Source organism: Misgurnus anguillicaudatus, chromosome 19 (assembly GCF_027580225.2).
Source record: "Misgurnus anguillicaudatus chromosome 19, ASM2758022v2, whole genome shotgun sequence".
Classification (NCBI taxonomy): Eukaryota; Metazoa; Chordata; class Actinopteri; order Cypriniformes; family Cobitidae; genus Misgurnus; species Misgurnus anguillicaudatus.
In genome coordinates this window covers 9,055,793-9,074,019 of record NC_073355.2, presented here as the reverse complement: position 1 = coordinate 9,074,019, position 18,227 = coordinate 9,055,793, and the positions used below count along the sequence as shown (strand labels likewise).

General features: G+C 38.3%; 1 protein-coding gene and 2 long non-coding RNA genes across 4 annotated transcripts in view; 2 read left to right on the top strand and 1 right to left on the bottom strand.

Annotated features, from left to right (window-relative positions):
• The window catches only part of prkacaa (protein kinase, cAMP-dependent, catalytic, alpha, genome duplicate a), a 48,888-nt gene that overhangs the window by 16,291 nt on the left and 14,370 nt on the right, over window positions 1-18,227 (bottom strand). The window contains exon 1 of one of the 2 annotated variants that reach the window (XM_073856894.1): window positions 483-746. The exons of the other annotated variant lie outside the window; for it this stretch is intronic. Coding sequence (XP_073712995.1) covers window positions 483-602 — 120 coding nt within the window. The 5' untranslated portion in view covers window positions 603-746. Of the gene's footprint in view, window positions 1-482; window positions 747-18,227 lie in introns of those variants that run through there. 2 annotated transcript variants of the gene reach the window in all.
• Window positions 11,980-14,833, top strand: LOC141350986 (uncharacterized). Its single transcript, XR_012359117.1, has 2 exons — window positions 11,980-14,064; window positions 14,402-14,833. It is a non-coding gene; the product is annotated as an uncharacterized lncRNA (long non-coding RNA).
• On the top strand, window positions 17,107-18,198 carry LOC141350985 (uncharacterized). The gene is made up of 3 exons (XR_012359116.1): window positions 17,107-17,828; window positions 17,922-18,047; window positions 18,172-18,198. It is a non-coding gene; the product is annotated as an uncharacterized lncRNA (long non-coding RNA).

Sequence of the window (18,227 nt, the reverse complement as noted above, 5' to 3'; positions counted from 1 at the left end):
AGCGAAGTTAGGCCGGCTTAAATCTACTGCCATTATCTCGGATGCACAAGCTCTGGGCAGAGCCACAGACAAAGAGCCTCACCCCACAACTTCCCGTCAATTCCCCTGCCATATATCTCTGAGAGAGTTTCATGAGTGCCTCTCTCACAGACACAGCGCTTGCATACGCTCTAGTGTCAGATTACTACTTGGTTATGAAAAATCGGTAGAGGAACTGTAGTGAGAGATAGTGAAAAAAAAAAAAGACCAAAGTTCATCTAAACTTGACAATCATCCAACGGTCAATAAATGCCACAACAAAAACGTCTCCAAAATAGTGGTCAGGTCTCGGCATCTATGCCACGTAAACACCTCGAAAGGAAACTCGTTGTAAAAATATCTGCAATTTCATAAATCCTTGCCACTGTGCTGGCATTCCTGCCAAATGGGTGCCATGACTACCAGAGGCAAATTACTAATTCCCACACAAAGTCCACCATGACCTTAACATCTACCAAAAGTGTGGGATTGTCCACTCCTCCTCCACAACCCTCCACTGCTCCTCCGGAAGAACGAGACTCCCGCTTTCCAGCATGCCTCTTGGAGCTTTTTCGGTCACACATCGGACTTTTCCACCACTGCCTCAAAGCATCGGGTCCATAGCTCTATGCCTCACCCAAAGAGGTCTACCCTCACTGGATCCTTTCATTCAATTTAACCCAAAGCTCCAGGTTTTGGTTCGCACTGCTTCAGAATCCAGTTGATGTTCCTGCTTTTGGTCCTGCGAGGTGTGCTAATCTAAAGCCCTCGCTTTGTCGCTCCAGCTCCAATGTGTGGACATCACCCTTGCAAATCAATCGGCCTCATGCACTGTTTGTATCAATATTTATTCTGTACACAGTAGCATTTCACCCTGAAGTGGAACACACACATGCCTGAAACACATGCACTCAATTGATCCTGACAAAGGCCTGGTTGATAAAGGGAGGGGTATAGAAGTGTCGCATCCAATGGAATGCACCGTGAATAAAACAAGTTGCCATCAATTCAAGTCGTAGACTTCAAAGTGGACACATCCTTGGCGAAGAAGGTAGCATGCAATGGTGTATGAGTTTGGTCCCTCAAACTCAGTCCTGATACTGTCCTCCTGCGGACAGAGTCCACGATTGATCTGCGGATCAATCGGCATCGCCCTCGGCCGTTGTTGCCCGCTCTGACGCAAGCCAAAGGGGGTCGGCCAAGAGCACATTGACTGCGTGATCACTTAAAACACACACACATATACGAAGCAGCACTCATTTGCAAAACATGCACCCTCAGGCCTGCCATTTGCACAGCAAAAGTGAGGCAGAGCCACAGGAAGAGTTAGAGACGGATTTAAAGACTGAGCCAGATGCAGCCACCCTCGCCAGGTGGGACTCAAGGAATGGTGACACCTTTGGTAAGTCCCTCCCTCCTCCCTGACCTCATTTCTCAAGAGTATAGGCCTCGCTCTACTCCTAGTGTAATCTCTTTTCAGCTCTTGGACACCTCGGGATGACTTTGTGGACAGGGTTTGTCAGGGTAGGAGCTATTTAAAGTAAACATCCATGACCCCTAGTGGGATTTTACAAGCTGAGCTTTTAAGAAAATGGGGAGGTGGACTATGTTTATTTACGTTTACGCATTTCGCAGACACTTTCATCCAAAGCGACTTACAGTGAATTCAAGCTACACAGTTTTATCAGCATGTGTGTTCTTTGGGAATCAAACCCACAACCTTTTGCCCTGCTAATGTAATGCTCTAAAAATCCGAGCTACAGGAACAAAGGGGAGCGACGGATGCTGAATGAGATGCATCTTCAGTAGTGGTCACCGAACTTGATAAACCACTTATGAATGAAGTGATAGCATTAAAATTGGTCCATAATTCAGACAGGCAGGAACAGCAGGGACAACCGAATGCTAGGACCCCAACAAAGCGGGACACACGGACAGATCTCCCAGGAAACAGACAGTCAGCTTCCCTGGAACTCTTAAATGACGCAGCCAACACCAGGCAACAGCACAAACATTAGGAGATGAATACAAAGGGCTTTGTACCCTGAATATGCCTGTGTTGGTGGTACCACATCAATCCAAGAACAATCCAAGAGGTGCTAACCCAATATTCCTATCACCTATGACACTTTACAACATCCTTTATGTTAAAAATGTATTTATGAATGCAGTCGAAGAACGCACTTGGAAATACTTTTTGGTCGATTTGGGGTTTTCACAGTGCATACAGAATAATGATAAAAAAATGTACAGTATGTATTTTACAAAATATTTACTCAAACATAAAGATATTCAAAACAGATGTATTGATTACAATTAGGGCTGTCAAAAGATTGATCGTGATTAATCGAATACAAAATAAAAGTTTGTTTTTGCATAATATTTGTGTGCAATGTGTGTAATTATTTTGTGTGTGTGTACATGCATGTACGCATTTAAGAAACATTTACAAATATTTCTGAATATTTTTTATTTAAAATAAAATATAAAATTATATAAAATTTTACATTATATATAAATATACATAAAAAACAAATTTTCCTATTTATACATTCATGTGTGAATTTATAAATACATAATAATTACACAAAAATATATTATGCAAACACAAACTTTTATTTTGTATGCGATCAATCGCGATTAATCTTCTGACAGCCCTATTTACAATTCATTGAGATTCAGATTTTAAAATGGACACAAAAGGGTTCAACGATTAAAAGGGATAGTTCACCAAAAATGAAAATTCTGTCATTTACTCACCCTTATGTTGTTACAAACCTGTATTTTTTTGTTATGTTGAAGACAAGGGAAGATATTTTAGACAATGTTAGCAACCAACCCGTTTTTGAGCCCCATTGACTTCCATATTATTTTTTCCTACTATGCAAGTCAATGGTGCTCTTGTTTTCTGCTTGCTTACAAATATCTTCCTTAGTGTTCAGCAGAAAATTTATACAGGTTTGTAACAAAATGAGGGTGAGAAAATGCTGACTGAATATTTATTTATTGGTGAACTATGCCTTTAAGTTATTGCGCAACATATGCCGATGATCTTAAAAAAAGCCAATATCATCAATTAAATCTAATATATCTCTCCATCACTATTAATAATACAATTTATTAAATGTTTTCAAAGAACATCAACTTCAAAGCACTGCCAACACTTTGCTATAGATAAAGGGGGAGGTTCGACCTTTAGACTTGCATGTTTCTCTGCTCCTTTCCCAAGCTCCGCCTTCCACCGTTATATCCAAACACTAACTGTGCCAGCAGACAAACCCACATTATGCCTCATGTCAGTCACTCACTCCAGCAAGAGGCCTCGGACTCATCCTGGGACCGGTAGTAGCTGCCCTCCCCATCGCTGGAGTCTCCGAGACAGGGACCAGCCCGCTGAAACAGCCTCTCTGCCAACCTCTGCAGCACTGACATGGTAGTCTACGTAGACGGCCTTGTAAGTGTGACGCAAAGTCATGCAACTTGCTATCGTTGCATTTAGCGCTTCCTACCAAACAAAAGTTAAGGTCACTTCTTAAGCGAGACTCGTCGGTTTTGACCTTTCTCTGGAAATTCGGGATTTAGGGCAGGGCTGGAGCTTCTCTGTTTCCTTGCCTTCCTGAGCTGGGCTCACACACACCCCGTTTCCTCCTGTGGGCTTCCTCGAGCAGTCAGCGATCACCGTTCAAAGACCACCTTAACTTTAACCCTTACTGTCGTCTTTTGATTTAAACCACAGCGGCGGCGGCTGCCATGTCGTCCTCTCTCGTCCGGTAAAAACTGACCCTCCCCAGCCCACAGCCCCGTATGGCATCCTGCACCTGTCTCTGGGGATCAGGGCGGACCACCGACCATGGAGCAGATAGGGAGGTGAAGCATGCCATGAACAAAGTCCCCCAAACTCACCAGAGGAGGGAGCAAAGAAAAAAAGCAGCTCTCCGTTTTTGCGACTGAATGTATCAGGCATATTCAAATGACATGCAGTCACATGCAAATAGAAATCCACTCTTCACACATACATTCGAGCAGCAGCATGCCACTGAGATTCATTTCACACATATCCGTTTCACTGACACCAACTACGCTTGACACAGACCAGGCTTGAAAAGAGTTCTTGACTTTGGATGAAGCTCTTAACAAAATGTACGGCTGAGAACCTGTAGATTGGGTAGATGACAAACAACATGGACTACTATTTTAATCTTGCATATCTTATATTACCTAAAATAGTCCTGAAGTATGACATTTTTAAAGTACAAATATTTCATTACCGTGTAATTACAGTGATTTTACAAGGGTCAAGGCATTTGTACTCTCTTAAAGGAGTAGTTCACTGAAAATGAAAATTACATCGTAATTTACTCACCTTAATGCCATAGCATAGCATAGCAACTTACAAAGTTAGGACAACATGTCAATTGCTTAATATTAAAGATGCAATATACCAACTAGGGTTGTGCCGATAGACGATAGTATCGTGTATCGACGATCGTCAGAAATATCGCTAATAGCGGGCTTTCATGATCATAGTTGCGATAGTTATTATTATTATCATCATAGTTTTATATTAACATGCTTTTCCTCGCATGAGAGGGTTTGTGAGCTTTACTAACTTTGCGCGAGAGAGTTTGTAATGCACACGGATTCCTTCTCGCACGCACGTGGACTCAATGCACGCGTCTTTGACTACTGCTCGGACCTGAATGCGCGCGGCATGGACTCCTTCTAGCACCTGGACTTGTAATACGCGCGGCTCTGACATTTCCTTGCACTATAGAGGTTGTTAGGCTCGCAGAGGGTTAAAACCGGTGAGTTTGTTGTTCCCACTCCCTGGCACACAGGAAATACTTAAAAGGACTTAATGATGTGGGTGGACTGATGGAATCAGTTTTAAGGTGGTTGCGGTTATGTCAGTGTTCCCATTGCTTCTTTTTTTGTTCACCAATCAAGTGACTTAGTCATAAATAAGTAAAAAATGAACAAATAAATAAATGAGTAAACTACTGCCCCGCCCCCAGATACTATCGTGTATTGGCGATCTCACAGGCTGATGATAGGACAATCTCAAAATGGGGCACATCGCCCAACACTAATACCAACCTTGATAATAATACTAGGGATGCACCGATATGGAAATTTTGGCCGATAGCGATAACTCTTTATATTTGGGGGCCGATAACCGATATATATATAGGCCGACAAATATTCATATTATTTTTACAATGAAAAACTCCCAGACCGTGGACATCTTGTCTTTGACCTAGACTAGCATACTCTTCTTAAGCCCGCAACACGTGTCATCTTTGTGCTATGTCACAAAAAGCACCAATCAAAACTCCACATGGCCAGCAATGAGCAAGTGAAGTGGTTCAACAAACCAAAATAATCCATCATTTATCGGCTTTCATTTATCGGCCTAATTTTGCTATCAGACCGATAACTTATAATATTAAAAATAAGCAGTTATCGGCCGATAACGATATGTCGGCCGATATATCGTCCATCCCTAAATAATACCACTAATACCAAGATCGCAAAATTTCACTGGCCCCAATAAAAAAATGTCAGTGTCACATATTTAAAAAGAATAATTCAAAAGTCAGATATAATTGTATATAACAGACATGTTCCGACAAAAAAGGCTCACAACTTTTCTGCTTTACCTGTAAGCTGACAGCAAACTATTGCAAAATATTGCATTGTTTCTTTCGTCATGTTTTACCCAAGTAAATGTCTGCTTCCAAGATGTTAAATAATATACATTGATGAAAATATATTTCAGAGGGTGAAGCACTGGCTTGATCGGGCAAGCGACAATACTTTTTACTGGCCCGAACGTCTCTTATGCTTGCCCCGGGCCAACGGGCAGTCACTTATGTTGAGCCCTGCATAGCAATTCCTTTTTCAACCATAGATGGCCTTCAAAATATCAGGTACTATCTCATTTCTAAAGCGTGCGCATGCACAAATTTGACCGTAAAGTGCATGTACGCCAAAATCCATGGCAACGTTCATATTTATGAAAACGGTCTTTGACGTGGAAACGTGCTTAGCATGAATTCAGGGTCTGAAGAGACCTTCGCTCACTTTTACACACTTTTGCTTGCAGATTTTTGGAAATAAATGGATTTAAACAGGTTAACATGTGCTCTTTATATGACAATTACATTAACTAGGCATCATTTAAAGGCGGGGTGCACGATTTTTGAGAAACGCTTTGGAAAAAGGAGTCGGGCTGAGTACGCGTGTCTACTAACCGACATTGTTGCCTGGGTTGCGTATGTGTGGGGCGGGTCTATCAAAAGAAGGTCCAGATTCTATTGGGGTAGGGGCGTGTTTGTTTAGGTGATTTCGAATGTCAACATTGGCATAAAGAGATCTTGCACCCCGCCTTTAAAAGCAGACATCTGGAACAGATCATTTGCGATTTATACGTCACATCTGAAAGAGAGGCGTACGTGCATTTTCTGTGCGTAAATTCATTCTACGAATCAGACGTACATGCTTTGAGAAATGATCATTAGATCATTTAGGATGCTTTACATGCAACAATTTATAAATGGGGCCCTTGGGGATTTACTTTTCCTTTTTCAGTGAACTATTCCTTTAACCATGGTAAAAATTGCTGTAATGCACAACCTTGAGTGTTTTTTAAAAAGCAGACCATGACACAGGAAATGAATTAATGTTTAAGTTACATTTATTCATTTAGTCTGCTAAGTAACAACTCATAAACCTAACCAGGGCTGTTTATGGTCACCAAGCAACATAGCAACCTGGCAGCAATAAAAATTCTGCTGTCAAACATGCACATGTATTTGCATTTTACAATGCAACAAGTAATTCATCCAATCAGAATTAAGAAAAAGGAACTTGTTTTATATAATTGTTTTAGATCATCAGTGCTTGACATGTACTGTCAACTACCCTATTACCGGTTCAACAGGAATCTTCCTTATAGAAGTTAAGATTGTTCAAAGAAGCAAAAGGTTTATGGAGGGCAAAGCAATGTAGCTGAAGCAAACTTTTCTAAAGGTGAAGATCCTGTCGCCTGAAGAGGCCACATACAAAGTGGTTTTGTTTATATTGGAGGTCATCACATGATGTTCAAGCGTCAACACTCCATGCTGGATCACACAGGATCCATCATATGACTTTGCCTCCACAACATTACCAACTCGGTTCCCAAGTCTTCTCTTAAGACTCATGGCAGGCCTGTGTTTATGTTTCTGGTCCTCTCCTATCATAAATACGATTAGTCCCTATAGCTTGCTGGTTTGACCCTCGAGGTCAGAGATTCCTTTCTCATGAAACCCACTGCGACTGCTGAATTTGGGCCCTTTTTTCCCCTCATCTTTTCCTGGAACATACTTTCGTTTATGATACACCATCATATTTTGATGTTAAAATGGGCAAGGACATCAGGTGATACACTGGGAGATAAAGCCGATTTATTGTGGGATGGCATAAACTGGTATCTACGAAGTGTAAGGGACCTATAAGATGTTAGTGAGCTTATCATAGTTTAATGACGGTTCACGGTGTCGTGTGCTCAATGAACTCTCAAGACAAATAAATGCAAAGTTGCAACAGACACGTTCCTAGCGTTCCTGTTGTTTTATGTAGGAACAATAAACTTGAGACATACTTATAAAGGTAAAGGTAAACAAGAAGTGAAATCTTCGCTGCATATTATGCTTATAAACTGGACCTTATACGTTCACAGCGACAAGTAACTTAAATGGATAGTTTACCCCAAAATGAAATTTACCCCATCAGGGTTTCCCGCAGAAAGTTTGTTAGTTAAGGTGGTAGGATTGGGCGAGTAGGCGGGGCAGAGGGCGTGGCAATCAAAGGGACGGGGGTATGCGTCATGATGAAAATAAAAATATTTTTATTTAAAACACTCAAAATAAAACTGAATTTTGAAGAAACTATAACAGAAAATAAACACATACTAGATTATTAATTAATTAAATGTTTTTAACAGACACCTTTAATGGGAATAGCTGCATGATGAACTGAAACTAAAGGGTTAATAAACACAAACTGAAGACGATGTTGTAGAACGTCAGGTGAACGATGATAGATAGCGCAAAAATTGTAAAAACTGATTATTTCCCACTATTAATTACATTATCTTATAGGAGTGTAACTACTGTAGCATGTAAATAATGCACATAAATAAAGTGAGCAAGAGCGCTCAACAATTATATCTAATTAACAGGCACGTGAAACCTAGCTAGCAGGTTGCTCAAACAACAAATTCACCAGCTAACTTACTTTAAAATGGCAAGAACTATAAACTAATACAATAACAGGCTTAAATAACCCCAAAACATAAGTCCACTTACAGTTCTCACGGACACGCGTTTTATTAACTGGCTATCCTCCAGACATTGACCGTCCGGACCACGTCTTTTTCGGCCGTGTGGTGCGCGTCCCACTTGCGGTGTGAAGCACGTACACGCTATTCTACGAGATGCACCTCATGGCCTTTTGTGCAGCTAGTTTTTTTTTTTTTTTTGGACGATCTAGTTAAGAGGCGGTATGGTTTCCAAGCTTAGGCGGGCCACCTGAACTGAAATGTGCTGCGGGAAACCATGATCACTAAGCCACTACGTCTCGTGCGCTACATCCTACACTGGAAACTCGTGAATGCTCGTCAGTCATGACCAGAAGCTAGTTATTTTAGTTTGTAAAGTTTTAAATATTTATATTTTTCTTACAATATCCCATTGATAGGCCTTTATTAACCCTCTTGAGCTGTGTGGATTACTTCTGTGAAGTATGGATGGACTTTTTTGGGCTTCATATCAAAAGCACCATTTACTACCATTATATTTTCTAATATAACTCAGGTTGTGTTCATCTGAAAAAAGGTGCTCAAATACATAGAGGATGGCTTAAGGGTTAGTAAATCATGGGGTAATTTTCATTTTTGGGTGAACTATCCCTTTAATGCAAAACTACTGCGTATAGTATCACAGTCAGCTAATAGTATAAAATGGGATTGTGGACCCGATGACATTTCAGCGTGGGCAGGGCTTACAAACGCTGTTGACATACACCAAACAATTTACAAAATGTTACATCCGGTTGGGATGCGGTGTTAGTCTTGCATCTCCACATTGATGGTAGCATGAAACCAAACGGTCCTACAAAATTGACATCTTTCATACAACACCACTAATCTGTACTCTGTTTACATTTGAAGAGTTTCGTTGCAAAACGAGATAACCACAGTTTTTTTAATTGTTCATAAATCTCATTTTTTGGTTGTGCATTCCATTTAATTTCAATGCAACTGCAGTTGGTTTGTTTTGATTTAAACCTTCATAACTTAAAAAATACAGCCAAGTAGCACCATAAAACAAAATAATAACATGATAACATAATAATAAACATGTTTTGACAAAAATGTAAAAAAATTGATTTATCTCGTTTTGCAACGAAACTCTTCATTTACTTACCTGCATTTGAGCACTAAAGTATTTTTTTATGCGATGAACGCAGACTGTGATGTTAACAATCTCTATGAATCACCAGCAAAAGTATGTATTCCTTGTGGACTGGTTGTGAGCTTATGTTTCCCTTTTCTCCTTTAAGTTGATTTAAAGTAAAAATCACTTTCACTGTATGAAAAACCATCAACTAAAGTAAAAACAACAACGTATCTTTCCACAAGAACCTTATAAAGTTTTAAACGCCAAGGGATAGTTCACCCAAAAATTAAAATTAAGTCATCATTTACTCAATTACCCTAAAGTTGTACAAATCTGTATGTATTTCTTTGTTCTGCTTAACATAAAGGAAGTTTGAGGTACGTTTGTAAACGACAGTCCTTGAGCACCATTGACTTCCATAGTATATTTTACTTAAAGGACAAGTTCGGTATTTTACACTTAAAGCCCTGTTTTCAGATTGTTTATGATGAAATAGAACGGTTTTGACTGAAATTTGGACATATAATGCTTTCCCGAGAATTTTCGGGTGTTTGTTGTATCACCTCCCACCTCCACAATGGCTGCACAGGTGCACCGGAACAATCACTCCCAAAATGCATCAAACCTTCATCTACAAAGACGTGAAACTCACCGAGTGGCCAGGGGTGCCCACCGACATGCCCACACAAAAATCGCCGCAAAATACGCACTCCAACAGGTTTTATCGTAGTTTTGTCCAACTCCATTGACTTGTATTAGATGTGCTGTGATGTACGGTATTACTCCGCGCCGGGAACTTTGTTTGTATTCTTGCAATCGGCAAAGGCGGATTATCGCCACCACCTGGGCTGGAGTGTCTATTATTCAAGCTCTCAGCGGAAGAATGTACGGGTGTGAGGCGTTTGAAAAATAGGTCCACAAGTTCACAACGAATGCTAAAACAGCTGTTGGAAAGCATCTTTTGCAGCGATTTTTGTGTGAGCATATCAGTGAACACCCCTGACCACTCTGTGAGTTTAACGTCTTTGTAAACGAAAGTTGAATGCATTTTAGGAAGGATTGTTTCAGTGCACCTATACAGCCACTGTAGAGGTGGGAGGTGAAACAACAAATACCCGAAAATTCTCGGGGCAGCCGCATATGTCGAAATTTCAGTCAAAACCGTTCTATTTCATCATAAACAATCTGAAAACAGGACTTTAAGTGTACTTGTCCTTTAATATGAAAGTAAATGGTGCTCCTGTTTTACTTGACATCTTTGTGTTTAACAGAACAAAGAAATCAAAACAGGTTTGTAACAACCTGAGGGTGACTGACATTTCATTTTTGCGTGACCTATCCCTTTAAGATAACTATAAGGCCTACACTTTATCTCGTTATAACATGGACAAATGACACACGTAATATAAACACATTTGCCAAGCATCACCACCGCCAACAAGTGTGCCAAAAATGGCCTTGAATTGTCCAACATCAGTAAAGGAGTCTAAAGAGAGTCACCAAAACTTTCTAACTATCTCAAGTGTTTACTCAGTAGAGTCCTTGAAAACACTTTTCGAGATTTGTCCTTTTTGACAACTGCATCAAATATGATTAACTTGTAACTGTGTTTATACTAGTATAATAACTGTGTACTTAAAGCAACTATATGTGCAGAAGAATGTAACACAGGCCAGGGTGGGAAATTAATGACTTTTGAAGAACCTAATGTTCTTCTGAATACGTAAAAAAATACGTGTTTAGATATTTTATCCAGACTTTCAGCGTCAAAATCAAGGACGTTACGTTTTTATTCAACTGTGCTATCTGAAAGCAGTCAGTAAAACTGACACAGAGATAAAACGAGAGCGGGTTAAATCTTTGCGTGTGAGGGAGAGCTCCCTCACTACCTCCCACACTTTCGTGCGCCTCACGCGCTACCTCCCACATTTCTTTGCGTGTGAGGGAGAGCTCCCTCACTACCTCCCACACTTTCGTGCGCCTCACGCGCTACCTCCCACACCTCACACGCTACCTCCCACACCTCACACGCTACCTCACACACCTCACACGCTACCTCACACACCTCACACGCTACCTCACACACCTCACACACCTCACACACTACCTCCCACACCTCACGCGTTACCTCACACACCTCACGCGTTACCTCACACACCTCACAAGCTACCTCCCACACCTCACACATCTCATGGGCTATCTCCCACATCTCCCTCGCTATCTCCCACATCTCCCTCGCTACCTCCCACATCTCACGCGTGTCAGGGGGAGCTCCCTCGCTATAGGTATACTCGGACCGCGGTCGTCGGCTCCCGCGACTGCTACTGCTTACATTTTCACGCAATTATCTGTTGCGTTGCGTTTTGAAGCATGGCAAAGATATCTATGCTAAAGACATTGTTGTTTTGTATATGCTAATAACTGCTCTAAATTTTATTTGCATTAATAAAACCTACTTAGCTGAATGCTTGAGTGTTAAATCAACCAAATAACCATACATACCAACTGTTGCTTTTGTTAATAGACATCTGCTGTTTCCTTAAACCTGACTTTTAATTTACTTACAAGAAAGACATTTAGTAATTCTCCAAAATTGCTTGGATTTATACTGACTACAGTAAAGTATACTAAAGTCCATTAGCTACACAAGTACAGATGCAGAAATATAGGCTATAATATATAATAGCATATTTGTAGTTTGTGTTGCTGTCAAAATACAATTAAAAATGATAACAATAGCATATTTCTATTCTCACACATACTATAGTTGTGTGTGATTTTGTTGCTTTTTAACTAAAGAGGGCACCACTGTAAAAGTTTTGCCAGCAGCAGCCCTGCTCTGAAGTTTGACTTTTTGCACCATTACAATATTTATAGGCAACTAGACTCATATCTTCCTCTCTATGGAACACATGTTAATGCTCAGTAGTACACATATATGTTTCTTTAATGCAGTGGTTATCAAACCTTTTTTTGCGGCCTCCCTTGTGTACAGTGGATTCCTTCGCGGCCCCCCCCCCCCCAAAAAAAAATATATATGACATAAACATTCTAAAACTTAAAATTTGAATTAAACAAAACATATTAAATTATACAATGTATTGCTTTTGTTTATTAGCCTTATTTTTCTGAGGTTTAGTTACACAGAATTTATAATAAAGTAATGTATTTCATAAAATATTATAAAACTGGGGCCCCTGGCACCATCTCACGATCCCCAGTTTGAGAACCACTGCTTTAATGTATTTGTCTGAAGTGTATTAAAAAGCGTTCATTTTTAATGGGCATATACCGTATGCGGTTGAAACAGATAGCCTAGTGCAGGGGTAGGCAACATTGAGTGTCGATGTCCTGCAGTGTTTAGCTTTAGATCTAATCAAGCAGACCTGAACAAACTAAAGGTTTATAAAGTCACCTGAAACTACAGGTAGCCAAGGTTTTATAAGGGTTGGAGCTAAAATCTGCAGGACATCGACCCTCCAGGACTGACATTGCATTTTACTTGAGTAAAAAGCTTGAGTTGATAATTCAACTTCTATAAAAGTCTTTTTAAACCCTAGTATCTATACTTCTACTTGAGTAATGAATATGAATACTTTTGACACCACTTTATAATGATATATTTCTTTCTGCTGGAGCAGATTAATATAATAACATTATTTATCTCCCCACCAATGTCAAAATCAAACTACGCTCTTGAGTGGAAAAACTAATATTAACATTAGCAGAATATATTAAAGTTTCTGTTAGATCACACACTGTATTAACATCATTGTGTAAGACCACAAAGCCACAGTTATATGATAGTTTTGCTAACTTTCGCTTGTATGAGATCCTGCACTCCCTTTCTTTCGCACGCTGATAGAACATACTCCGTATCAAAATGTATCAGTGTACAAGCTGTATGCTGTATTATTATAACACTGGTTTATTGTATGAATACTTATTGTCTGAAAGTAGGACAAGGACATTTTACTAACCTTTGCTTTCTGTAACAAGTTGATTAAAACAAGTTGATTCTTTTTTGTTATAAAACTGGTGAAGAGATAAGATCCAAAGTTCTTAGTACAGCCAATACTTAGCATTTTAACCCTTGATTTGGTTTCAGATATAGAATATACAATAGTTACCTTGTTCATAACTTGTTACCTGCACTGATTGAATACCTCAAAGTTTTTTTTCTTATTTCTGGCTCTCACGAAGGTAATCTCCTTTTCTCTCGCTCTCCACCCTCAGCCTTCCCTGTTTGCTCATCAACTCTTATAATAGCGTACTTTGAGAGACTCTCTTCAAACTGTTCTCCAAGTTTAAAATTATGGAACATCTGATCAACTGGGGTCTCAGCGCAATTGACAGCATCTTCTCGCCGACGAGAGGCATGAAGGGGGATTCACCATGCCCTGCAGGAACGTTCGTAGCTGGCTACATAAGGGACTCGTGGAGAAATTGGCAGCCCATTTGTCTGGAGTCTCTATCCGTGGAGGACATTGAAGATCTCTACATATTAGCAATCATGATACCAGGTTTTTTGATGATCGGATTAGGCATTGCCCTGGTTTATCGAAAAATTAAAATGACGGAAAGCCCCAGAATGATTGAAGCAGTGAGTAGAGCGGTCAGCAATCAAGCTGCACTTTAACTTTTTTACCTATGATCTACTCATTTTTTTTTGGTGAAACGTTTTTATACTTAAAGATATAGAGTAAATTTGAAAGTCTAGTAGATTTGAATAATTAAATTGATTTCCTATCACACATTAAATTGAGTAGATGTGACATTATCAAATATATTGCTATACGAGAAATATGAAGTATATCTATTAGGTATGATCTGTTAAATAATTATTTAATTTTATGTATACACCTAAACAATATCTGTACATTTTACACAAAAAATATCTGTTCAAAAGTCATTTTTTTTTTTTTTTTTTTTTTTTACAGAGTGGTGATGACATCATGGTGGTGACCCAAAAATTGGATAAGGTCATACATAACCTCGCAGCTTTGCAAAAGAAGTATGAAGACGAATAGGCTAGTCGTGTAAAGCAATGCGGCTACTCGCGCCAAGACCAAACAATCCCAATCTTGGGCTACCTGCTTTGCCGCTGTTGGAAAAACAACTACATTGCAAGAGCACCATTGTCCCACTTCTATTTGCCTTTACTTCAACCTAGTTTCTCTTGTATTCATTTTGAACATTATAAGTTGTCTAACTGCTGTATTTGTAGGTGTACACTCTTTAGAACCATTTCAGCTGGCAATTACAATGTTACTTGTTGTTTTAGCCCAGATTTCACAATGTTTGAGACAGTGGTCTGACAAAACTGTTGAAGTTTCAATGCATATGTTTATTAAACCCCGTTGGAAAATTTTTATGTTGTGTGAGTTCATCTTGATAAATGACTGCATATTTAAATATAGTCCAGTCAGTTAAAACAAGCTTGTAGTTTCTATGCTGTGTCACTCATTCATTTTCTTATAGCTCTGATTAATTTTGTTATCTTAAATTGTTTTGTCTAATCACAAGTGTTAAATCTACACCGGCGATTTTGCTGTATGATTATGGGAATATAAAAGATTTCTTTATAAAGCACCTTAAACTTTTAAAAAATGCGTGTTTACCAAACACTGCTTATGAAAAAAGTTATAGAACAAGCACTGCTTTCTATTATGCTATCATTACGGAATGATGAATATATGACAATAGGCTTTATGCCCAGCTGCACTACTTCCTGAACTTCAGCCAGCTCCTTGTTTCCTGTCTGCCATTATTGGACAGATTAATCCAGGTGTGCCTGATTATTGTTGTTGTGACTATTGAGGTCAGGCACACCTGGATTAATCAGTTTGGTGGTGCCTACTGAGGTCAGGCACAACGGATTAATCGGTTTGTCCAATAATGGCAGACAGAAAACAAGGAGCTGGCTGAAGTTCAGGAAGTAGTGCAGCTGGGCATAAAGCCTTTTATTAAATAGTTTGAATTGTTGAATTGTTTGCATTTCATTTTAACAAAGTAGGAAGAACAATTTTATTGTGTTTTTGCAAAGATCAAGGACTAAATGTTTGCAACAACACAATGTCATTGGGTATATTTAATGAAAACAAGAGTAACCCAAAAATATCTCTTCGTTTAGATAAAATAAATACATCTCATAATGTTTTATACAATCTCAAAATAATTGTTTTCATGAAAAATACACTTTCACCATGCACACACAGCTAAAAGGCACATGATTAAAAGATAGTGGCTTTTCAACATCTTTCCAAATCTTCATTTTTATAGAAAACAAATATAACTTTCCAATGTTAAAAGAGGGAGTAGATAACCTTAGGTTACCTTTAGAAGTTTGCCTTCAAAGCTATAGGCTATTTCATTGGAGTATGCGAGCTAAACCAGACGATGTGATTGGTCGAACAAAGATGCCCAAGGTGTTGGAGACAGCAAGACAATGGATTTAAGAGGTTGAAGAATTATAGTAGGCTAGTCTATCATCATGGAAGTAAGTAGCCTACACTATCTTGTATATATTTGGCTTTACCTTATTTTCATATTTGCTTATTAATATTTATAACTTTGTTCTACGTTACATTCATTTAAAAATATGACTTAAAAAGAGGACTTTGTTAACCAATTTATCGAACTTATCTTTTTTGCAACTTAAGAAAACTTTTTGTGTCACAGAAATTGTTGTTGACAGTTCTCTTAGGCTAACTCAGCTATGGAAGGTAAGAAAAGTATTAATAGCCTATTATTTGTTTTGAAAATTGTGCTTGAGTTCATATACAAATTTGACTTAGTATGCCCGTAGCCTACTTCAAATACATGGCTTTTTATTCCTTTTGTTTGACTCTAATACCTAAGAATGGCTGATAGTGAGACGGACGTTGATCAGCGACGATACTTTTAGGTGTCTGTTGTTTAAAGAGACAGTTCACCCAAAAATGAAAATTCTGTCATCAATTATTCACTCTCATATTGTTGCAAACCTGTATCAATTTCTTTGTTCTGATGAACACAAAAGAAAAAAAATTGAGAAATGTTTGTAACCAAACCATTCGTGGACCCCATTCACTTCCATAGTAGAAAAAAAATAATACAGTAAATCAGTAAATGATGACAGAATTTTCATTTTTGGGTGAACTATCCCTTTAAGCAAGGTAAAGGACTACTGAGTTAGGAATGCTTTTTGCCTACTGGATAAATGTACAATCGCATTTCTTGTAGACAATACACAAAACGGCATGCAATTAGCTATAGAGGCTTGGACAAACTGGTATCAATATGTAATGTTGAAGGAAAGGCCCTTAACAAGATATGGAGTCTTTTTTTGTGTGAAGTACCTAAACTGTTCTTTGTAGTTTTTAAAATCTTAATTTGTCTATTATTGTTTATTGGAATTATACATGTCTTTAAGTTTAAAATTACAATTGTAGCTCTGTTTTTTTGTGTATAAACATTTAGTCAGGAAATATATGTTTTATTTAATGTGTAGTTGAAATTCATAAGAAAAAATGTATTTGACATGTAAAAATTATGCCCTGCAGTATTTGTTACAAAATAAAAATTAAGTAGATACTAATGAACATAAAGGGAATGTAATTGCTTTATATCAAATGAAAATTTATGTGGTGATATTATTTAATTATATATATTAAAATTAATGTTCATAAAAATATGGAAATATTTTTTGTAGTGAATTTTTTATGTATCGTTTTTAAGTGCCATACATATAAATAGTAAACATTTGAATCATGAAAATCCATGAGAGATAATAACAACGCAAAAAAAGTGTTGGTTTTCACGACTCAGTTCCGCCAAACCATACATGGTTCGACTTGTGTTGCCTACCCTGAATCGTGGCGCTGCGGGCAACTCGTTATTGGCAGGGAAGCGTTTTCTCGTAATTGATGGCGGGGAAATAGTTAAATACCAGTATGGTTTATTGTTAAAGTATCCTTATCGAGTGGAACCATGGTGCTGGGAATTTTGCTTTGACAAATCAGAGTAAACAGCACAGAACAATACTTTATATAATATTTTCTAATTTCAATTAATGTATATATTGTATTGTTTAGCAGAGTAAATTTGAATTGCGCATTTGTGGGCATTAAAAACCTCTAATTATTACCAACTTTTGAAAATCACGAGAATGATTCACGAGCAAGGCTGCATTGGGAAACCCAGACAACTCTTTATATGTTCTATATTTAACAGAAAGAAGTTTTGAGTTTCTCAGCAAAGAGGAGTTTTTTAAACTTGGAGGTGACCAGGACTGTTGTTACTGCTCAACATCAGTGGCAGCATCAGAAGATCATTTGTTACATCGGCATCTGAGATTTGCTATACACTATGAAGATGGTGGCATAAGTAAACATTTCTTTAACCTCTTGATTTTATTTCTCTAAAATACATTAAAAATATATGCATTATAATTAAATATACAAACACTTTTCATTATAGGCAAGTTTACCATACCATGCATCTGCCCTGATCGAACATATGGTAAAAGAAGCCACTGGCATTGTCCAAAGTGTGGCAAAATATTAAATAGATCTACAGATTTCAAACAGCACTTAGAAAAGCATGGTAGGGCATTATAAAAAGTACTATTCTTGTTTCTGGTTAGTTTATAACTTAATCAGTAGATTTATAGCAGTAGATTTATAATTGGTATTTTTCACATGCATTATTCTCTTTTTTGCAACAACAGGTCTGAAGGTAACAGCAAAGCCTTCTGGTAAGTACACTGACACTTTGAACGCATAA